We start from the raw sequence: 25056 nt of genomic DNA on the forward strand, positions 1-25056 counted from the left end.
CACAATGAGAAAACTATCTAATAATGGGCTCTTCAATCTAACCGAGACCGATATAACATGATCCAGTCAATGGATGAAAGTTGAAGTTGGACAAATTCAGATTGGAAATAAGGAATACATTTTGAACAGTGAGAATAATTAACCATTGGAACAGTTTATCAAGGGTCATGGTAGGTTCTCCATCCTTGGCAATGTTTAAATCAATATTGGATGTTTTTTGAAAATATCTGCTCTATGAGTTATTTTGGGGAAATTCTATGGACTGTCATACAGGACGTCAGACTAGATGATCATAATGGCCCCTTCTGGCCTTGGAATCTATGAATCTGTTAAATAATCGGCTTGTAAGCACTTGGAGGATAATAGGAATATAATAGAAAAGGAGCACTTGTGGCACCTTAGAGACTAACCAATTTATTTGAGCATAAGCTTTCGTGAGCTACAGCTCACTTCATCGGGTGCATACTGTGGAAAGTATAGAAGATCTTTTTATACACACAAAGCATGAAAAAAAATGGGTGTTTACCACTACAAAAGGTTTTCTCTCCCCCCACCCCACTCTCCTGCTGGTAATAGCTTATCTAAAGTGAAAAGAAAAGGAGTACTTGTGGCACCTTAGAGACTACCCAATTTATTTGAGCATAAGCTTTTGTGAGCTACAGCTCACTTCATGAATGAGCTGTAGCTCACGAAAGCTTATGCTCAAATGAATTGGTTAGTCTCTAAGGTGCCACAAGTACTCCTTTTCTTTTTGCGAATACAGACTAACACGGCTGTTACTCTGAAACTTATCTAAAGTGATCACTCTCCTTACAATGTGTATGATAATCAAGTTGGGCCATTTCCAGCACAAATCCAGGTTTTCTCCCCCCCTTCCCCCCCACCAAACCCACTCTCCTGTTGGTAACAGCTTATCTAAAGTGACCACTCTCCTTACAATGTGTATGATAATCAAGGTGGGCCATTTCCAGCACAAATCCAGGGTTTAACAAGAACATCTGAGGAAGGGGGGACAGGTAGGAAAAAACAAGGGGAAATAGGTTACCTTGCATAATGACTTAGCCACTCCCAGTCTCTATTCAAGCCTAAGTTAATTGTATCCAATTTGCAAATGAATTCCAATTCAACAGTCTCTGGCTGGAGTCTGGTTTTGAAGTTTTTTTGTTGTAATATCGCAACTTCCACGTCTGTAATCGCATGACCAGAGAGATTGAAGTTTTCTCCGACTGGTTTATGAATGTTATAATTCTTGACATCTGATTTGTGTCCATTTATTCTTTTACATAGAGACTTTTACGTAGAGACTGTCCAGTTTGACCAATGTACATGGCAGAGAGGCATTGCTGGCACATGATGGCATATATCACATTGGTGGATGTGCAAGTGAACGAGCCTCTGATAGTGTGGCTGATGTTATTAGGCCCTGTGATGGTGTCCCCTGAATAGATATGTGGGCACAGTTGGCAACGGGCTTTGTTGCAAGGATAGGTTCCTGAGTTAGTAGTTCTGTTGTGTGGTATGTGGTTGCTGGTGAGTATTTGCTTCAGGTTGGGGGGCTGTCTGTAGGCAAGGACTGGCTTGTCTCCTAAGATTTGTGAGAGTGTTGGGTCATCCTTCAGGATAGGTTGTAGATCCTTAATAATGCTTTGGAGGGGTTTTAGTTGGGGGCTGAAGGTGACGGTTAGTGGCGTTCTGTTATTTTCTTTGTTAGGCCTGTCCTGTAGTAGGTGACTTCTGGGAACTCTTCTGGCTCTATCAATCTGAGAGTTACCAAAAGAAACTACAGCATTTGCTCAAGAAACTCCCTGAAAAAGCACAAGATCAAATCCGCACAGATACACTCCTGGAACCACGACCTGGGGTATTCTGTCTACTACCCAAGATCCATAAACCTGGAAATCCTGGGCACCCCATCATCTCAGGCATTGGCATCCTGACAGCAGGATTGTCTGGCTATGTAGACTCCCTCCTCAGGCCCTACGCTACCAGCACTCCCAGCTACCTTCGAGACACCACTGACTTACTGAGGAAACTACAATCCATCGCTGATCTTCCTGGTAACACCATCCTGGCCACTATGGATGTAGAAGTCCTCTACATCAACATTCCACACAAAGATGGACTACAAGCCATCAAGAACACTATCCCCGATAATGTCACGTGGCTGAACTTCGTAACTTTGTCCTTACCCACAACTGTTTTACATTTGGGGACAATGTATACCTTCAAATCAGTGGCACTGCTATGGGTACCCGCATGGCCCCACAGTATGCCAACATTTTTATGGCTGACTTAGAACAACGCTTCCTCAGCTCTCGTCCCCTATCACCCCTACTCTACTTGCGCTATATTGATGACATCTTCATCATCTGGACCCATGGAAAAAAAACACTTGAGGAATTCCACCATGATTTCAACAATTTCCATCCCACCATCAACCTCAGCCTGGTCCAGTCCACACAAGAGATCCACTTCCTGGACACTACAGTGCTAATAAACGATGGTCACATAAACACCACCCTATACTGGAAACCTACTGACCGCTATTCCTACCTTCATGCCTCCAGCTTTCACCCTGACCACAACACATGATCCATTATCTACAGCCAAACTCTGCGATACAACTGCATTTGCTCCAACCCCTCAAATGGAGACAAACACCTACAAGATCTCTATCAAGCATTCTTACAACTACAATACCCTTCTGCTGAACTGAAGAAACAGATTGATAGAGCCAGAAGAGTTCCCAGAAGTCACCTACTACAGGACAGGCCTAACAAAGAAGATAACAGAACGCCACTAACCGTCACCTTCAGCCCCCAACTAAAACCCCTCCAACGCATTATCAAGGATGTACAACCTATCCTGAAGGACGACCCAACACTCTCACAAATCTTGGGAGACAAGCCAGTCCTTGCCTACAGACAGCCCCCCAACCTGAAGCAAATACTCACCAGCAACCATACACCACACAACAGAACCACTAACCCAGGAACCTATCCTTGCAACAAAGCCCATTGCCAACTGTGCCCACATATCTATTCAGGGGACACCATCACAGGGCCTAATAACATCAGCCACACTATCAGAGGCTCGTTCACCTGCACATCCACCAATGTGATATATGCCATCATGTGCCAGCAATGCCCCTCTGCCATGTACATTGGTCAAACTGGACAGTCTCTACGTAAAAGAATAAATGGACACAAATCAGATGTCAAGAATTATAACATTCATAAACCAGTCAGAGAACATTTCAGTCTCTCTGGTCACGCGATTACAGACATGAAAGTTGCGATATTACAACAAAAAAACTTCAAAACCAGACTCCAGCTAGAGACTGTTGAATTGGAATTCATTTGCAAATTGGATACAATTAACTTAGGCTTGAATAGAGACTGGGAGTGGCTAAGTCATTATGCAAGGTAACCTATTTCCCCTTGTTTTTTCCTACTCTCCCCCCCCCAAGACGTTCTTGTTAAACCCTGGATTTGTGCTGGAAATGGCCCACTTTGATTATCATACACATTGTAAGGAGAGTGATCACTTTAGATAAGCTATTACCAACAGGAGAGTGGGGTGGGGGGGAGAGAAAACCTTTTGTAGTGGTAAACACCCATTTTTTCATGCTTTGTGTGTATAAAAAGATCTTCTATGCTTTCCACAGTATGCATCCGATGAAGTGAGCTGTAGCTCACGAAAGCTTATGCTCAAATAAATTGGTTAGTCTCTAAGGTGCCACAAGTACTCCTTTTCTTTTTTGCGAATGCAGACTAACACGGCTGTTACTCTGAGGACTATAATAGACAACATGGATTTGTCAAGAACAAATCATTCCCAACCATTTCCTTCTCTAATAGGGTTACCAGCTGAGTAGATGGGGGTTGTGGGGAGAAGACTGAGGGGCCACCTGGTAACAGTCTTCAAATATGTTAAAGAAAAGGATGGTGATTATTGTTCTCCAGGTCCACTAGAAGTAGGACAAGAAACTGGAGCAAGGGAGATTAGGTCAGATAGTAGGAAAAACTTTCTAATTATAAGAATAGTTGAATTCTGGGACAGGCTTCCAAAGGAGGTTGTGGAATGATAAATCCCTGTTATGGATGTTCTTGGTTTACTTAACCCTGTCTCAGTGCAGGGGCCTGGACTAGATGACTTCTGAACAGCTCTTCCAGCCCTGCATTTCTATTATTCTGTAATCCACATAGAAATTACAAAGTGCTCAGATACCATTCCTGCCAAGTGGAGCAAGACTGACATCTAGTGTCTATGTATGCTCACATAAACCCACATAAATGTAAAGAACTTGGCTGTTCTATTCAGAGCCAGAAAAGGGGTGGAGCAAGTAAAGGAATGGTATGTTCCAAGTGGAAAAGATCTTCAAGGATTCCTGGAACTTTGTGCACTTGGCAGAGTTGTATCCAGAGTCAACAGATTCTAATGACTCTGTTCCTGGCCTTTATTATTCAGTAAACCTGAAATCTCCAGGAAACAATATAATGGATTAATTGGGTCTTGAGTGGATGTTAAAGATCAGCAACTAGAATAGATTTATCAAGTCTACACAAATAATTATTAATAATAATTTGAGCTGGTTGAATAATGGAAAAACAGATCTGCAAATATATTCATGAGGCATTGGTATGCTTCTACACATGGGGTCTTACTAGTAGCAAACAGTTGGACAGTGGATAATTCAAGAAAATGTTCATGGATCTGGGGAGGATTTCACCTGGTAAGTTGAGATGCTGATTCAGTTCCATACTCTATCACAGATTTCCTGTGTGACCTTGAGCAAGTTACTTAAGTCTCTTATGACTCAACTCCCCATCTGTACAATGGGGATAACAGCACTGCCTCACAGGGATATTCTGAAGACAAATACATTAAAGATTGTGAGGTGATCAAAAGCTAAGCTTACAGGGGCTATATTTATATAGCTAGGCAGGTGAATATTTATTTGTCTGAATATTCACACCATAAATGTGTCATTAATTCATCACCGTTGTTTGTCATTTGCCATTATGTCTAACATTTTTCCACCATCCAGTTAGTGAGCAGAAACAATACCATGTAACTTAGATGATCAATCACACACCAGAAAAAGTAGCTATTCCAAGGAGCAGTTTGCAGACTGTCCATTGGTTGAAAATTATTATACTATCTATTTGAAGAAGAATCATGAATAATTAATATATTTAAGGGTTCTGCTTGATAACAATGCAAAGCAGTGCGGACCGACACATGTTCATTTTCATTATCTGATTCAGATGCCACCAGCAGAAGGTTGATTTTCTTTTTTGGTGAATCGGGTTCTATAGTGTTTCTCTTTTAAGACTTCTGAAAGCATGCTCCACACCTTGTCTCTCAGATTTGGAAAGGCCACTTCATATTTTTAAACCTTGGGTCGAGTGCTGTAGCTATCTTTAGAAATCTCATATTGGTATCTTCTTTGCGTTTTGTCAAATCTGCAGTGAAAGTGTTCTTAAAATGAACAACATGTGCTGGGTCATCATCCGAGACTGTTCTAACGTGAGATATATGGCAGAATGTGGGTAAAACAGAATAGAAGACATACAATTCTCCCCCAAGGAGTTCAATCACAAATGTAATTAATGCATTATTTTTTTAAAGAGCATCATTGGCATGGAAGCATGTCCTCTGGAATGGTGGCTGTAGTATGAAGGGGTATACGAATGTTTAGCATAACTAGCATGTCAATACCTTGCAATGCCGGCTACAAAAGTGCCATGCAAACACCTGTTCTCACTTTCAGGTGACACTGTAAATAAGAACAGGTTTCAGAGTAACAGCCGTGTTAGTCTGTATTCGCAAAAAGAAAAGGAGTACTTGTGGCACCTTAGAGACTAACCAATTTATTTGAGCATGAGCTTTCGTGAGCTACAGCTAGCTCACGAAAGCTCATGCTCAAATAAATTGGTTAGTCTCTAAGGTGCCACAAGTACTCCTTTTCTTTTTGTAAATAAGACGCGGGCAGTATTATCTCCCATAAATGTAAACAAACTTGTTTGTCTTAGCGATTGGCTGAACAAGAAGTAGGACTGAGTGGACTTGTAGGTTCTGAAGTTTACATTCTTTTGTTTTTGAGTGCAGTTATGTAATAAAAAAATCTACCTTTGTAAGTTGCACTTACATGATAAATAGATTGCACTGCAGTACTTGTATGAGGTGAATTAAAAAATACAATTTCTTTTGTTTGCCATTTTTACAGTGCAAATATTTGTAATAATAATATAAAGTGAGCACTGTCAACTTTGTATACTGTTGTAATTGAAATCAATATATTTCAAAATGTAGAAAAACATCGAAAAATATTTAATACATTTCAATTGGTATTCTATTGTTTAACAGTGCAATTAAAATGGCGATTAATCACATTAATTTTTTTAATCACAATTAAATTTTTTAAGTTAACCATGTGAGTTAACTGCAATTAATCGACAGCCCTAATTTTTATCTATTTAAATTTTCCACCGTTGCAGGAAATTATGGGAGGTCAGACAATGGAGGGAGGTCAAACAATTTTTTATTGACAGACATTGAAAAAACAGTTAAAGTTTTATGACCATTAAACCACACATTGTCAATATGACATCAGAGCACACAAATATTCTTGAATCAAACTCTAATAAGTTCTCATGCAGCATTTTTCTTACTTGACATATCTGTAATTTTTTATTATTATCAATGGAAATATTTTTTGTCCATTTGTGAGTGTATGTTGAAATTGATGTTAACCGACATTTGCTGATAAAAAATCTAATCCTTCCAAGCCTAGTAATAATACACAGATAAACAATAATTGAGTTTATTGTACCAGCAGTGTTTCTGCCCCTTCCCATCTCTGATCTGTTATCCCACATAACACATTTTTTTGAGTTCAAATATAAGCTCTTCAGGACTGGGCCTCTTGTTTTTCAATATGGTCTATAAAGCACAGCATGTATCTACAGTGTTATATGATCACAGTTATGTACTGTATATAAGCAGGTGGTGTTACCACCTTGCTCCAAAATATAAACACTGTATAAGGTTAAACTCACCCTTTTCTTGGGGTGTGTCTTTATTAAGAAGGTATTTAATAATAATAAAACACAAATTCCACCTCAAGCTCTTTCCCTAATCTTGGCTGTTCCTAGTGTTCTTCCATCAGATCTCTGTGTCCTACGCCTGTCTCCCTCTAGCAAAATAACCATTCCCACTTCCCATACAGCCCAGTTGGAGTGACTGAGCTACACCTGCCACAATGAGCCATCAGGAATCAGACAGCATCTTCCTGCAGGACACCAACAACTGCCAGCAGAGTGGGTCAACAGAATAACCCTGCTGCCATGATGCAAGGCACTAACTATGGTGCTAGAGACTACGGTGATGGGCATCTTATTGATGTGTGTAATGAAAGTAATAAATAATAATAATGAATAACAATAACTAATTAACAATAAAAGATCCCAGTGAGGTATCAAGAGAGATTCATGAAAATATTATGAGTCATAAAGTATTAGGAAATTGAGTTACTCTCTTTGGTCAGGACATTAGATTAAAGAGGAGAATAACCTGAACTGTATTCCTGAGCCCACCTAGAACAGATTTTGGATCCTCCCCTTGAATATTAGTACTCTGCATTGTTGGCCAAATGAAAAAAAAAGAAAGAAAGAAATTGGGTGCATTCACATTAGGGGAGGTCTTGTTGTGAATCGTCTTCCACAGCTGATGCCTGTTGCTTTTCCTCTAGCACTGGGGCCAGGTCTGGGACTCTCTGCCCAGTCCGGGCTACCGTGAACCTGCTCATATGTAGGGCCTCCTCATAGACTGGAGGGGTCTCCGATCCGCAAGGGGGTGGTGCTCCTAGCACGGCATTGTGGGAATGTGCCACAGCCAGTATCCTCCTGGCAGCAGGACCAAACACAGAATGCAGAGCTGAAAGGAGTGAGATTGGGAAAGGTTAATCTAACCCTGGAACATCAAATACCAGACAGAGAGCACAAATATACTTGCTGTGTAAGGCTTTTCCGAGCTACACACACTCAGTGCCAACCACCTTTCTTCTCCAAGGCCATCCCTTCTCATCAGACACATCCTCTACCGAAACCTTCCACAAATGCTTCTCTCAGCTGATGGACCTGTCCTCGTTCCACCAAAAGAAGTGTCCCACCTTCATTCCCTACTTCCCAGCTAGCTGGATCTTCCAGATATATCCCATGAAATCCCCCAGTCTCAACTCGCAGATGCCCCCATTCCCCAGCATCAAGCAATCTGGCCCATACACCAGCTGTTAGGACCCTCCCTCTACTACCCCAGCAAGTGACATGATGACCCATATGTAGCTAAGACCGGACCTGATCCTTGAACCCCTAGTTTCAAACTTTTGGGGCTCTAGAATTTGGCACTTTGAAGTATGTTATGGGTTCTAGACTTAAGGGGACAGCTCCTTAGCTGGTGTAAATCAATGTAGCACTATTTACCGCAGTGGAGCTTTCTGACTTATACCAGCTGAAGATCTAGCCCTTGAAATTCATGGGATACAAAGGTCTGAATTTTTCAGACCTTCAGTTTCTGGATTCTGGAATATGTTCAAGGATTCTCAGCCTTTTCTACATCTACCTTGGCTTCTGCATGGTCACACTCACAAGTGATAGTGCTCTGGAGAGTGTTGTCATGATCAAAGGCGATGACTGTGACCTCATAGGGGTGGGAACCCGACTCCTCCCCTGCCTGCCGGCAGCAGCACCTCATGCAGGCTGACACCAGGCCACACAGAAGCAGCAGCCCACCAATCGCCACCACCAGCCTGTAGAGAGAGAGGAAGTAGCGTTATTGCCATACCTTTTCTTTATGTACAGACACTGAATGGATTCTAAGAAGTGATCACACTCATTTTACTAACATTTAAAGAGACAGTCCTTTAAAAAGAAAAAAGCACCCAGCTGCACATCTGTGCTGTGAAATCATGAATGTTGTACATCTTACATTTCTCATAATAAAACTAATGCATTTAATAAAAATGCATGACTGAGAAGAGGGAAAGAGCTATGTTCATGTTTGACGTGTTATCTAATACTAAGGAACAGGAAAACACAATACTTCCTTCACGACACTAGAGGGAACTTAGGGAAAGAGGAGAAGGGAGGAATTGTTCGATTTTTTGTCACTTAAAGGATCAGATTTAATTCTATCAATTGCTTGCTAACTTAAGTGACAAATACAAATGATATTTATGTAAGTGTAAACTTACCAGATGTACCAGAGACGGACCCAATCAGTGCTTGAGCAGCTGAGAAAAAGAGGGTGAAAGAAAGAGTTAACAACATAACATCATAGCAATATGGGATGGAGAAATTCCCTGTTTGATCCTATCTTATCTACCATGCCAACTCCCATCTTCACTCCAGTTGATGAAAGATGGAGACTGGTCTACACTATAAGTTTTAAATGAGTCACATGATGGAGCTTCCACCACTTCTCACTGAGGAGACTATTCTTCAGTCTAATAAATCTCATTACTAGGAATTTTTTCTTAATGGCCAGCCTCAAATTTTCTCTTTTATAGATTCATAGACACTAATGTCAGAAGGGACCATTATGATCATCTAGTCTGACCTTCTGCACAACGCAGGCCACAGAATCTCACCCACCCACTCCTGTGAAAAACCTCACCTATGTCTGAGCTATTGAAGTCCTCAAATCGTGGTTTAAAGACTTCAAGGAGCAGAGAATCCTCCAGCAAGTGACCCGTGCCCCATGCTACAGAGGAAGGTGAAAAACCTCCAGGGCCTCTTCCAATCTGCCCGGGAGGAAAATTCCTTCCCGACCCCAAATATGGCAATCAGCTAAACCCTGAGCATATGGGCAAGATTCATCAGCCAGATACTACAGAACATTCTTTCCTGGGTAACTCAGATCCCACCCTATCTAACATCCCATCACAGGCCATTAGGCCTATTTACCATGAATATTTAAAGATCAATTAATTACCAAAATCATGTTATACCATCTCCTCCATAAACTTATCGAGTTTAATCTTAAAGCCAGATCGATCTTTTGACCCCACTGCTCCCCTTGAAAGGCTATTCCAAAACTTCACTCCTCTGATGGTTAGAAACCTTCGTCTAATTTCAAGTCTAAACTTCCTGGTGGCCAGTTTATATCCATTTGTTCTTGTGTCCACATTCGTATTGAGCTTAAATAATTCCTTAAATAATTTTATTCAGCTTCATCCCATTTTCTCCAAGTTCTCCCCGTCACACACACACTTCGTGACTATGTTATTCTGTTTACATCCTTCAGATACTTCTAGAGAGTTCTCATGTCTGCGTCTTCCTTATTTTTTCTTTAGAAATCAGCCCTTCCAGCCCCATTATTTTTGTTGTTTTTCTTTGAATTTCTCTCCCAATTTGTCACCCTCTTTTTGGAAGTGGGTGCACAGCACATTTCTTTACCTATAATTAGTAGAGTTGATCAAATTCTGAATATTGAATCCTTACAATGAACTGCTTGAAAAACAGTGATAGAACAAAAATTAATCCCAGAAATTTCTTGGCAAAAGTTTTCAAACAACCAATACCCCTGAAAAAATAAAAATCAGACAATTTGCAAGTATAAAGACAAGGCAAATATATAAAATAAATTGTATGTTAAGATTTAGTAACTCAGATCTAACAAACAAACTTTCTGGCCCTGGAAAATGCTTGCTCACGATTTACCAATACTGTTAACTAAAGCAAACTCCATTGGTGAGAGACAAGGCCATCAGCTGAGATTCCTCCCATGTCTGTCACTCCCGCCCTCAACCTCTTCTGAAAAGAATGCAGGATGTGTATACTCACTGTTCAGCATTCACACAGGCCTCTTCACATCTCACTTGGGGAAACTACAAGGAGAGTAAAGGCAATCAGGGTGAATTGTCCTCACTTAGTCTCCTTGATGTCCTGTGTTCAGTATCTCTCTCATCCACCCCAATGCCAATCCTAATGCCCCCACCCATGGATTCACAGTTACCCACTCTCTTTCATCCCTCTCACGCACACCAGCATTAATCTGAATTCTCCTCTCCCCCATGCAAACGTAATTTATATTTTACCTTCCCCTGCCTCCATTAGAGACCTAAATTCCGTTTTGTTCTCTCTTTCCACAGACTATTACTGGCTTTCTACATCCTATATGACAGATCTGAATTCCCCTCTATGCCTAAAAATATAGACCCATCAATATCCTATTATTTACTGTGCCCACTACAAATCTGAATTCCACACTGTGCTGATGGATCTTCAGTTACCCCATTTTCTATCATTCCTCAATGTAGATTTTATTAACCCCCCAATTCTCTTGCTTCACTTATCCCCACTTGCTCTACATCCTAACATCCTGTTTACTGCTTTGAATTCTCCTCTGCCCCTACTTTATTTCCCCAATACTTTTAAATATCAAGGAAATTCTTACTTCATATCTATCTTTGGCTCAAATCCCCTTGAACTTTCTGATGTAATACAGTGCCCCAGCAGAGGCCAAAGTCTGCCAAAGAGGAACCTGTGATGTGACTCACCCAAGAGAGACTTGCCAGAGCAGAGACGGTCACGAGCGGGCTACCGATCCCCATGAAGAAAAAAACAGCTGACTCTGCTGTCTCATGTAGCTTAGGGCCAGTGCCTCCTTCCTAATTTCAGTTCATCCTCGCCAGTCCTCACAGTGGAGTGAGGAGCAGGGAAACTCCCTTTCCAGAGTGAGTTCCTTCTTTCTTCTTCTTCCTCTACTGCTTTCTGCACCCTTCTGGGTTTGTCTTTCCCTCTCATGCACACTTGTCTGCCTTCTTCTCTCTTTGTCTTTCTGTCTCTCTCTGTTACTCTCTTTCTCTCCCTTCAGAAGAGAGCCCAAACACTATGCAGTCACTTCATGAAAAGAACTGAGGATGCCAGTAACTTAGCTTTGCTATTTCCAACTGATCTAGCTCAGGGAGTCAAGGAGAAAAATGTACCCATGATCCTGAAAGAAGGGAGAATGGAGAACTCTCTTCTGTGGGGGGGGGGGGGGGGGAGCTGCTCTGACCTCATTTATTCCCAATTACTTCTCTCCCCGCCCCCTTATCCAGGGAGATTGGTGTGGTGCAGTTTGAAGGTCATTTGTTCACCTTCTGCTTTACTCCGATGTGACCCCTCCTGTTCCCCTCCCTCAACACCCTCCCATCATTATACTTGTGCTGTTCTGGCCTGCTGAGTCTAACCAGAAGCTCAGAATCAGAATGGAAAGCACATTGCACCTGGGACATTCCTGCTGGCACAGGATGGGCAGAACTGGGGGGTGGGGTGTTATGGAATATCTAAAAACTTCTCCACACACCTCTCACTCTTAATATGCAGAGCTCCCTTCTCCTCAACTGGTGCCTCTCCCCTTTGCTCTGGTGATCACCTCAGTCCTGATATGCAGAACTCTCTGCTATTCCAATCATGGGCCCCATCTCTTCCAGCTTTACCAAAGCACACAGTCTTGACCTACAGAAACCTCCACTGTTCAAGGCTTGAGTTCCTTACACAGCTCTACCGGTGTCCCTCAATCCTGCCCTGCAGCCCCCCTGCTATTCCAGTCCTAGGCTTTCCATACAACTCTGCTGCTGCCCCTCAGTCCTGCCCTGCAGCCCCACTGCTATTTCTGTCCTGGGCTCCCCACACAGCTCTGTCAATGCGCCACAACTCCTTTACCATAGTAGAGAATGTTTTGTTGCTTCTCCTCCTGCATACATTACAATTGTCCCTCCAGCTATTTAACTTAATAGGCCTCTTTTAATGACCTGCTGTTTTCCCTCTTGTATAATCACTTTGGATTTCTATTACATTACTGCTCACGGGTATCCATGAAGTGCTTCCATGTATGTAATTAGCATCTCTCTCTCACACACACACTGTTTCCAATAGTTGAAACAGAAAAATTGCTCCTCAGTAATGTGTTATTATTTCTGCCCTGCAACCATCCAGGATTGGTATATGAATATGTGTTTGAGGAAGTGAGCAGTGCAGAGACTAGTGGAACTTGTTACTCCATGTTGCAATCACGTCGCATCCATATTAAGCTGGTGAATCATTAGCCCTGGTCATGGCTATTAAAGGCAAAGAGCAGAACCAATGCTTTGGATTCATAAACATAACACACACATTCCCCCCAAACGGGGGCTAAGAACCATCCACTATGAGCAACCTCCAAAAGAATCATGGGCTTCTCAGGCTGTTCAGATTGTAATCTTTCTATCTATCCGTCTGTCTGGTCATCTCTCCCTCACCCTTCTATCTGAATTAGTTTATGATCTGGGCCTATATACTGAATACTGGTGTGCAAAGAAGAAACATGCAAAAACACACTAGAGGCTTCTTTCCCATCTGCAGACTGCTCCAGATTCCTGTTCTTTCCTTTCTTTAAATGTCCCTATATATCATGGAAGTTTCAAATGAAAAGACAGTACAGCCTTCACTGAACAGCCTTCACTGCATACAACTCTTAGAGCTGAAGTGGCTCAACACACAATAGCCAAAAAAAACCAAGTGCAAATTATAAGTGTGGCTCAACTTTTCTGCAGCTTTACAACTCAGACTCATTTAACAACCCAGAAAACTAAAAATAATTCTAAAAAAAATCTGGGTCATTGCATTTACAACTGATTATTGTGACCCTAGATGTATGACCATTTCTCCAAACTGTTCTTTCCAGCCACCAGGTATTCAGCTAATGTAAATCAACATTGCTTTACTGAAAGTCGGTGGAGCTACGCTGATTTACACCAGCTGAGGATCTGGTCCATCATATGTAATCATCCATTGAAGTCCAAATTGTCAGTTTTTAGTTTTAGTTCAATAGCTATTGACAACAGATTGTCAATCAGATTTTTTAGTGAAATGCTAATATTATAAGAAAATTTCAATTTTAGACTGATCAAATTTTGCAAAATATCACATGAAGTGATAAACATTTCTCTAATGAAAGAGTAACATTACAACCTGAAATTGTGACCTTCAGAGAGCACATGATCATTCATTCTGGCTGAACTATGTTGGCTCCAGTTCTTTAATTTCTGTGGCCTCTGGTAATACCATGGTTATAGTTGGGCATAGTAATTTAACCATGGCTTCATTAATCTATTACACAGTGACAGAAAAATTCACATTCAACTTGATACTTTGGCTCATTTATCCCATAACTTCATTTTCCTTTGATTTGTTTTACGGTGAAGTCAGTTTTTTCCACCAGATTTTCCCCCTTTTTAGAAGTTTAAAGCAAGTGATTATACCCTTTACAAAATTGCTCACAATCATCCTTGTCTTGTTGATGTGTTCTGCTGTTGTCATATTTTTCAAGGGCCCATTGCATGTTCAGCAGTGAGATTCGTACTTCCTACTGGTTTCAGAGTAGCAGCCATGTTAGTCTGTATCCGCAAAAAGAAAAGGAGTACTTGTGGCACCTTAGAGACTAACATATTTATTTGAGCATAAGCTTTCGTGACCTACAGCTCACTTCATCGGATGCATGCAGTAGAAAATACAGTGGGGAGATTTTATATACACAGAGAACATGAAACAATGGGTGTTACCATACACACTGTAACGGGAGTGATCAGGTAAGGTGAGCTATTACCAGCAGGGGATGGGGGGAGGGGGGGAAATAATCTTTTGTAGTGATAATCAAGGTGGGCCATTTCCAGCAGTTGTCCAGAACATGTGAGGAACAGTGTGTGTGGGGGGGAGGAGGGGAGGAATAAACATGGGGAACTAGTTTTCCTTTGTGTAATGACACATCCACTCCCAGTCTTTATTCAAGCCTAAATTAATTGTGTCCAGTTTGCAAATTAATTCGCATTCAACAGTCTCTCGTTGGAGTCTGTTTTTGAAGGTTTTTTTGGAGTCTGTTTTTTGAAGGCCATCCACAGCCTCAGAAACATCTCTGACATCATAATCAAAAAGGCTGACAAAGGAGGTGCTGTTGTCATCATGAATAGGTTGGAATATGAACACGAGGCTGCTAGGCAGCTCTCAACATCACTTTCTACAAGCCATTACCCTCTGATCCCACTGAGGGTTACCAAAAGAAACTACACCATCTGCCCAAGAAACTCCCTGAAAAAGCACAAGCACAAATCCGCACAGACACACCTCTAGAACTCTGACCTGGGGTATTCTATCTGCTACCCATGATCCATAAACCTGGAAACCCTGGACGCCCCATCATCTCAGGCATTGGCACCCTGACAGCAGGATTGTCTGGCTGTGTAGACGCCCTCCTCAGGCCCTACGCTACCAGCACTCCCAGCTATCTTTGAGACACCACTGACTTCCTGAGGAAACTACAATCTATCAGTGATCTTCCTGAAAACACCATCCTGGCCACTATGGATGTAGAAGCCCTCTACACCAACATTCCACATAAAGATGGACTACAAGCCATCAGGAACAGTATCCCCGATAATGTCACGGCAAACCTGGTGGCTGAACTTTGTGACTTTGTCCTCACCCACAACCATTTCAGATTTGGGGACAATGTATACCTTCAAATCAGTGGCACTGCTATGGGTACCCGCATGGCCCCACAGTATGCCAACATTTTTATGGCTGACTTAGAACAACGCTTCCTCAGCTCTCATCCCCTAATGCCCCTACTCTACTTGCGCTACACTGATGACCTCTTCATCATCTGGACCCATGGAAAAGAAGCCCTTGAGGAATTCCACCATGATTTCAACAATTTCCATTCCACCATCAACCTCAGCCTGGACCAGTCCACACAAGAGATCCACTTCCTGGACACTACGGTGCTAATAAGCGATGGTCACATAAACACCACCCTATACCAGAAACCTACTATGCTTACTGACATGCCTCCAGCTTCCATCCAGACCACACCACATGATCCATTGTCTACAGCCAAACTCTACGATACAACCGCATTTGCTCCAACCCCTCAGACAAAGACAAACACCTACAAGATCTCTATCAAGTGTTCTTACAACTACAATACCCATCTGATGAAGTGAAGAAACAGACTGACAGAGCCAGAAGAGTACCCAGAAGTTACCTACTACAGGACAGGCCCAACAAAGAAAATAACAGAACGCCACTAGCCATCACCTTCAGCCCCCAACTTAAACCTCTACAGTGCATCATCAAGGATCTACAACCTGTCCTGAAGGATGACCCATCACTCTCACAGATCTTGGGAGACAGGCCAGTCCTTGCTTACAGACAGCCCCCCAACCTGAAGCAAATACTCACCAGCAACCACACAACAAAAACACTAACCCAGGAACCTATCCTTGCAACAAAGTCCGTTGCCAACTGTGTCCACATATCTATTCAGGGGACACGATCATAGGGCCTAATCACATCAGCCACACTATCAGAGGCTCATTCACCTGCACATCTACCAATGTGATATATGCCATCATGTGCCAGCAATGCCCCTCTGCCATGTACATTGGCCAAACCGGACAGTCTCTACATAAAAGAATAAATGGACACAAATAACATTCAAAAACCAGTCGGAGAACACTCTTCAACAAAAAAACTTCAAAAACAGACTCCAACGAGAGACTGCTGAATTGGACTTAATTTGCAAACTGGACGCCATTAACTTAGGCTTGAATAAAGACTGGGAGTGGATGTGTCATTACACAAAGGAAAACTAATTCCCCATGTTTATTCCTCCCCTCCCCCTCCCCCCCACACTGTTCCTCACATGTTCTGGACAACTGCTGGAAATGGCCCACCTTGATTATCACTACAAAAGGTTATTTCCCCCCACACACACCACACTCCTGCTGGTAATAGCTCACCTTACCTGATCACTCTCGTTACAGTATGTATGGTAACACCCATTGTTTCATGTTCTCTGTTTATATAAAATCTCCCCACTGTATTTTCTACTGCATGCATCTGATGAAGTGAGCTGTAGCTCATGAAATTTGTTAGTCTCTAAGGTGGCAAAAGTACTCCTTTTCTTTTTACTTCCTACTGGGGCTCCAGTGACAGCATATTTTGCTGGTGAACAGGCAGAGAACTCCCCCTTTTATATACACAAGCACACACACATTTCTGGGCTAATGCAGTCTCAGCAAGGTCTCAATCTCCTCCCAAATTTGATTAAATTCAGTTGGGCAGTTCTTGGAAGTCAATAGAAATTTCCATTACGCATGCTTTGTTACCCTTCTGAGGAATGTTTTTTTTTAAGGCCAGCTTCTTTAGTCACATCAGATATTTCCCTTGTGAATTTAGAAACACAGAAGATGGGAAAGCTTTTGGGGTTCGTAACAGCCATTTGTTTTTTTCCTGAAGTTGGAGAAAATATATGCCCACTGTTTCATGTACCACATGCTGGGTAATAACACAAAAGGACACCAGCTTGTACAACAAAACAGGCTGTTTATTAAGAGAACTATTTACAGAAATGCTGCAACTGCAGCTAGCATTCTCACCCATGTGCATACAGACTGACTTCTTGGTGCCTTCTCTAAACTTTTCCTCCTGCAAACTCTGCTCTAGCCTCCAAGTTCCAAGCAGGTTGCTGCACCCACCTCACAGAAGATTCAATGTGGTGGCTGGGCTAGGAGTTAGTGGTCTGCACTGCTGTGCAAGAAATACATGGAGTCCAGGTCATAGTGCCCATTTTTCCTACTGAAAGAGGTAAGGGTTTCTCTGTGTCAGGAGAATAGGACCTCTGATCTTCTACCTCCTGGGGCTGGTGAGGTCTGGGAATGATGTGGAAGTAGGGCTTGGTGCCACAAAAGGGGTAGCATTCTGCATTGCCCAAGAGTGGTCTGTTGCCCCCTGGAGCGACAACTAGTGAGAATGCTACTGAGACTGGGTTCTTGTGCTCCTTGAATTAGTGCTATGTGCTGCCAAGCAAGAGACTCAAGTTCAAGACCTATTCCTGGCCTCACAGGCAGCAGCTGGGACGGCTACAGCATCTAGGACTGGTTAAGGGTCTGTCCTAATCTCAATCAAATAACAAGCATTTTGGGGTCCTGCTGTTTTGGAGGCTCTGTAACTCATCCATATGTCCCTTTGCAGCACTGGGATTAGAGGGACAGGAAACAATACATTTCCAGGTCTCCAGCGACCCTCAAGCAATAGGACCAGAAAAAAAGGCAACTCATGTCTGGAGTTTCTTCTTCTGGTGGCTTGGGGCCCTGAAAATAGTAAAGCTGACTCTGGTATGGTGCAGCTTATCTGTAAACCATGGAGAACCAATATCTATTCTTAATATTGGTATCACACTGTCTGGAGTTGGCAGCACTGCAAGGATTGGGCCTGATGCCTACGACAGTTAGTGCTCTGAGTTGTCTGATGAGAAACCTGGGTTCAGTTCCCATTCTGATTCTTTTAGTCCTTAGGTGGGATGTTGGCTATGAAAACTGGATCTGTTACACCTTAGGAGTCAGAACTCCATGCAGGAGCACAAAAGCACCTAGAAAAACAAGTTCAGTTCTGAGGCTTGGATTCTTGTTTCTCCACAGGACTAGTGAGGACTGGGAACATTGAAGAACACTGTTTGAATTTACTAAGTGTTTAATAATTGTGTAATAAAGTTGAGAATTGAAACACATATTGCACTGAAGCCTCAATAAATCTGTAAAGAATCATAGAATCATAGAATATCAGGGTTGGAAGGGACCTCAGGAGGTCATCTAGTCCAACCCCCTGCTCAAAGCAGGACAGATCCCCGACTAAATCATCCCAGCCAGGGCTTTGTCAAGCCTGACCTTAAAAACTTCTAGGGAAGGAGATTCCATCACCTTCCTAGGTAACGCATTCCAGTGTTTCACCACCCTCACAGTGAAAAAGTTTTTCTTAATATCCAACCTAAATCTCCCCCACTGCAACTTGAGACCATTACTCCTTGTTCTGTCATCTGCTACCACTGAGAACAGTCCAGAGCCATCCTCTTTGGAACCCCCTTTCAGGTAGTTGAAAGCAGCTATCAAATCCCCCCTCATTCTTCTCTTCTGAAGACTAAACATCCCCAGTTCCCTCAGCCTCTCCTCATAAGTCATGTGTTCCAGTCCCCTAATCATTTTTGTTGCCCTCCGCTGGACTCTTTCCAATTTTTCCACATCCTTCTTGTAGTGTGAGGCCCAAAACTGGACACAGTACTCCAGATGAGGCCTCACCAGTGTCGAATAGAGAGGAACGATCACGTCCCTCGATCTGCTGGCAATGCCTCTACTTATACGTCCCAAAATGCCATTGGCCTTCTTGGCAACAAGGGCACACTGTTGACTCATATCCAGCTTCTCGTCCACTGTAACCCCTAGGTCCTTTTCTGCAGAAGTGCTGCCGAGCCATTCGGTTCCTAGTCTGTAGCGGTGCATTGGATTCTTCCATCCTAAGTGCAGGACTCTGCACTTGTCCTTGTTGAACCTCATCAGATTTCTTTTGGCCCAATCCTCCAATTTGTCTAGGTCCCTCTGTATCCTCCAGCGTATCTACCACTCCTCCCAGTTTAGTGTCATCTGCAAACTTGCTGAGGGTGCAATCCACATCATCCTCCAGATCATTAATGAAGATATTGAACAAAACCGGCCGCAGGACCGACCCTTGGGGCACTCCACTTGATACTGGCTGCCAACTAGACATGGAGCCATTGATCACTACCCATTGAGCCCGACAATCTAGCCAGCTTTCTATCCACCTTATAGTCCATTCATCCAGCCCATACTTCTTTAACTTGCTGGCAAGAATACTGCGGGAGACCATGTCAAAAGCTTTGCTAAAATCAAGGAAAAATGCGTCCACTGCTTTCCCTTCATCCACAGAGCCAGTTATCTTGTCATAAGCCAGTTATCTCATCAACTGTGTAAGCACAGTTTGAATCTAGCCTTTTCTAGCCCGCTTCCTATTAATCACATTTCAGCTCACTCTCTGTCTCCATAAATCTCTCTATGCATTTATGGCAGTAACCAAGAAATGCAAGACTCCCTATCCCATTCCCACTGTGTTTGTGCAGAGGCAGATGAAGAAATAAATGTCAGCTTGTGAAGCTATTGTAAAAGCTCCCACAATGTATAAAACAAGCTCCCCAGATGGCCCAGATTTTGTTTTATAAAACTCTGGCATGAGCCATAGTCCCCGCCTGATTTGTAGATGAATCACTCTCTCATTTCTAATTTCATCTCATTTCATTCTGACCATTCGAAGGATCACACCCAGAACTGTATCTCTGTCGGTATCTCCCTCTGTGCGCTCAGCCATAGGATTTCTCTCAGAACCTTGCCAAAAATGGCTGAAGTGACCTATGCAGATCTGAAGTTCATGACACTGGAGCAGCCCAGGAACCAGGAGCCCAATGAAGCCAAAGTGAAAGGTAACAGAGTGGGGTAGATCTTACATGGTGAGCTTGCTTACTTAGAACACAGCATTCAGTGTTGTCCCTCTGCGTTCATACACCAATGGGACCTCTCTTAGAAAACTGCATTCAGCTCCAGGACCAGAAATCTGTTGAGAAATGAGAGGGAGAGGAGCTATACTGCTAAGAAGCTGGAGTGGTTGGTTTTCAGAAAAGAGTAGAAGAGCTAAGACTCATATTATCCCCTGATATGCACACAAATGACCCCCCTGAAATCACCGGGACTGAAGCCATTTGGGTGGCATGGGGTGTAGAATTTGGTCCTCAGTATATATCTCTTAACTAACCAATTAGTAATGAAGGAGTATGATTAATAGCTACAAGTATCTGAAGAGTATATATATCAAGAATGCAGAGGACCTCTTTATGCAGGGGCAAAGGGGTCTAACTAGGCATAATAGGATGAAGTTAAGAAAAAAGGTACATTTTTGGATTAGCTATTAGGCATCAATTCCTAGAGGTCAGCAAAATAGTCTTCCCAAGGGAAATGATGGATTATTATTATTGGGTTATTTAAAACTGAGTAAGAATATTCTGTAGGAACAATTCTGGATTGTCCCCCCAAGGGATGGAACAGATGGGTGGAAAAAGACCCTTTGGCCTTTAACTTCAGAGTCTATGAAAATAATGCTGTGTAGCTTCACAACAGTGCTGTGTGTGTGGTTGATCCCTGTTCTATTGAGTATATACAGTTTTTAAAGTGCTTTGAAACCATTCAGGATTAAAGGTGCTAGAGGAACAAAGAATTAGTCTAACAAAATTCCAACAGGATCTTAATTGATCAATTTACAAGACTGAGGAACACTTTCCTGGGGGATTCTCTGTCCGTAGCCAATCTAGTGGCTACCCCATTACCAGCCCTCAGAAGGATTCCTGGATCTTAGATACAGAGTAAAAAGTCAGACTCTGTAGAGTGCTTCCCCTTAGGGTTGGGAATGGGGATGATTAATTCAGATGTTGGATTGTTTGGATCCCACAGGATTTCACAGGGTGCCTTCAGCATGGAATAGATTTTTTTTTTTTTACCAAAGACAAAGAGTATCAGCTGGAATCAGAGAAGTACTGATTATTGTGTGTGTGTGTGGTTATGCATACATTGCCTATCTGTCTTTGCATATATGTTTGTTTCCATATTGCTTGTATGTACCTATATATTTCCATGTATGTCTATGTTTGTGTACTCTATGTGCATCATGTCCGTGTTTACATGGCAAGATTTTCAGAAGTAATTTTGAATGTCCATTTTTTGGGGTGCTCAATTTGAGACACCTTTAAAGGGGCCTGATTTTCAGAAGATGTGTGTTTTAGAGGGTAATTTCTGAAAATTAGTCCTCTTCAAAGTGTCTCAAGTTGGGCACTCAAAAATGAAGGCACGCAAAATCACTAACCACAACTGAAAACCTTGGCCATGTTTTAGACATATACATATGTGTTTGGTAACGAATGCATATGGTGGGGAGGGTTTTTTTTTCTTACATGTGTACATTTCCGTGTCTCTATATGTTAGTCACTTACATCCTATTCTGTCCATCTCAATAATTTGAACCTATCTATATATATAAATACCACTGGGTATTTCTATCTCCAGGGTCCAATGCGTCCTTGGCATCTGTCTGCTGAAGGGGGGGTCAATCAGCAGCACAATTATTGGGGAAGTTTTTGTAAAGTATTACTATGAACTGGACTGAACCCATCAATTCATTTCACATAGCTGCACAGCCATCAGACAGGAACGATTTTCAGTCACTGCTGACTTGGGGCTATGTATGAACTGGTGAGATGTGAGAGGATCCATTTATTTGTCGATTCCCTTCCTTTTCTTTATCTCAGAATCTCCCCCTCCATCTCCTTATTGGCGACTTGCAGCAGTGATTCTTGGGATCTTCTGCTTGGGTTTGCTGGTAACAGCTGGGGTCCTGAGTGTGAAGTGTAAGTATCAGCAGAGAAGCTGGGCTAAGAATTCAGTGTGAACCCTTAACATGTTTTGAAATAAATTAAAGGAGAGGAAATGCAGTCTTGTGGTTCAGGCACAGCTTGGGCATTAGGGGATCTGGAAAGTTTCCCTTGCTGTGTGAGCTTAGTCCAATCTCTCTGTACCTCAGTTTCACAGTCTTTGAAGCAGGGATAATGCCTGTTTCAAATGCTGCCAGGGAGCTGGGGTGTGAGGCTTAATTTCCCTCTTATCCCATGACAGCTTATTTTGCTTGAGAGCCTTTGGGGAGGGACCTTGTCAAAGGCTTTCTGAAAATCTAAGTACACTATATCCACTGGATCCCCCTTGTCCACATGATTATTAACTCACCCAAAGAATCCTAGTAGATTGGTGAGGCATGATTTCCCTTTACAAAAACCATGGTGACTCTTCCCCAACAAATTATGTTCATCTATGTGTCTGACAATTTTATTCTTTACTATCGTTTCAACCAGTTTGCCCGGTACTGAAGTAAGGCTTTGTAACTGCCAGGATCACCTTTGTAGCCCTTTTTAAAAATTGACATCACATTAGCTACCATCCAGTCATTTGGTACAGAAGCTGATTTAAATGATAGGTTACAAACCACAGTTAGTAGTTCTGCAATTTCACATTTGAGTGCCTTCAGAAGTCTTGCATGAATACCATCTGATCCTGGTGACTTATTCCTGTTTAATTTATCAATTTGTTCCAAAACCTCCTCTAATATCACCTCAATCTGGGACAGTTGCTCAGATATATCACCTAAAAAGAATGGCTCAGGCTTGGGAATTTCCCTCACATCCTCAGCTGTGAAGACCGATGCAAAGAAATAATTTACTTTCTCTGCAATTGCCTTATCATCCTTGAGTGCTCCTTTAGCATCTTGATCGTCCAGTGGCCCACTGGTTGTTTAGCACGTTTCCTGCTTCTGATGTACTTAATTTTTAAATTTTTTTTGCTATTACTTTTTGAATCTTTGGCTAGCTGTTCTTAAAATTCTTTTTTGGCCTTCCAAATTATATTTTTACACTTCACTTGCCAGAGTTCATGCTCCTTCTGTTTTCCTCACTAGGATTTAAGTTCCATTTTTTAAAGGATGCCTTTTTGACTTTTTGTTCAACATATATACATTTATATACATTTCATATGGAAATATATAACATACTCTAATATTAAATGGAACAATTTCATTCTAGTTGTTTTGTGAATTGAAGTCACTCAGGTTTCCCAGCTAGTGAGTGAATGGCATGAAAACCTTACCCAGAAAAGGGAAATTCTGGGAAACCTCACCCAGCAGCTGGAGTTTCTCCAAGCGCAGAATCTAAACCTTTCGGAGACTGTGCAGCAACTGGCAAGCTACAGAGGTAACTTTTTTTCTAGGGAGTGCTTGTAGAGCTGGGCAGGAAATGTTTTTTTTTTTCCATCCCACAAAAGCTTAGGAAAAAAACTTCTAGGGATGAAATGTTGAAATCTAGAAATTTTCGTGAACCAATAAACAGGGGGGGAAAATGGATCAGGTCAAATCAAAACATTTTATTTTGATACCACCCTTTTAAAATCGTTGTTAATATTTTTAAAATATAAATTACTAAAATTTGAAAATGAAAAATGGAAGTCTTTATTTAGAAAATGTTGAAGTGGGACATTCTGACAATTTCAAAACTTCTTTTCAAAAGATTTTGAATCCTCAGATTTGTCAAAACTGACCCTTTCGTGTATAAAGTTTTGGTTTTGACAAATCAACATTGTCCAAAGAAAAAACATTTTGTCAGAAAATTCCCGAGTAGCTCTACTTTTTGAATATATTGATCTCCTCAAGGCAGTCTCTTTCTAGTATAAAGAATGAGGAGTACTTGTGGCACCTTAGAGACTAACAAATTTATTTGAGATTAAGCTTTCGTGGGCTAAAACCCACTTCATTGGATGCATGCAGTAGAAAATACAGTAGGAAGATTTATATATTCACAGAGAACATGAAAAAATGGGTGTTGCCATACCCACTGTAACGAGAGTGATCAGTTAAGGTGAGCTATTATCAGCATTAGAAAAAAAACCCTTTTTTTCCCCTCACTCCTGCTGATAATAGCTCACCTTAACTGATCACTCTCGTTATAGTGGGTATGACAACACCCATTTTTCATGTTCTCTGTCTGTGTATATATATATATATATATCTTCCTACTGTATTTTCCACTGCATGCATCCGATGAAGTGGGTTTTAGCCCACGAAAGCTTATGCTCAAATGAATTTGTTAGTCTCTAAGGTGCCACAAGTACTCCCTGTTCTTTTTGCTGATACAGACTAACATGGCTACCACTCTGAAATCTTTCTAGTATGTGGCAATGAAAAGCTTAGTGTGAGCATCACTGCTTTCTACTGGATGTGAGCAAAACTCCTCATCTGTTTTAATAGACCCTATGCTGGTGATTTTTCTATCCCTTATTTGGTATGGGTTTGGTCTTTTCATGAAGATCTGAGTTTGTTAGGTTTTCCATACACATATTGGAGGGAAGGAGGGGAGCAGATTGAACAAAAGTTTCTGTGGTAATCCCCTCTGCCTCTAAATTGAACACAAAATAGCAGCAGTCTCCTACACAGAAAGTCAAAATACATCAAATCATAAGGGTTCAATATTCCACATTGTTCCATCCTAATTGCCATCCAGCATGAAGTCCTGAGAGGCTAGGGTATACACTGGCAACTATGA

General features: G+C 41.9%; 1 protein-coding gene across 1 annotated transcript; it reads right to left on the reverse strand.

Moving 5' to 3' along the window:
* Positions 1-6559: 6559 nt before the first annotated feature.
* Positions 6560-12158, reverse strand: TMEM52B (transmembrane protein 52B). The gene is made up of 5 exons (XM_073313009.1): positions 11564-12158; positions 10848-10891; positions 9257-9295; positions 8652-8812; positions 6560-7941 (listed from the first exon to the last, which is right to left on the reverse strand). Exons 1-5 carry the CDS (start codon positions 11615-11617, stop codon positions 7697-7699), a joined length of 543 nt encoding a protein of 180 aa, XP_073169110.1. The 5' UTR covers positions 11618-12158; the 3' UTR covers positions 6560-7696.
* Positions 12159-25056: the final 12898 nt, after the last annotated feature.

This window comes from Lepidochelys kempii, chromosome 1, assembly GCF_965140265.1.
Source record: "Lepidochelys kempii isolate rLepKem1 chromosome 1, rLepKem1.hap2, whole genome shotgun sequence".
In the NCBI taxonomy this organism is placed as follows: Eukaryota; Metazoa; Chordata; order Testudines; family Cheloniidae; genus Lepidochelys; species Lepidochelys kempii.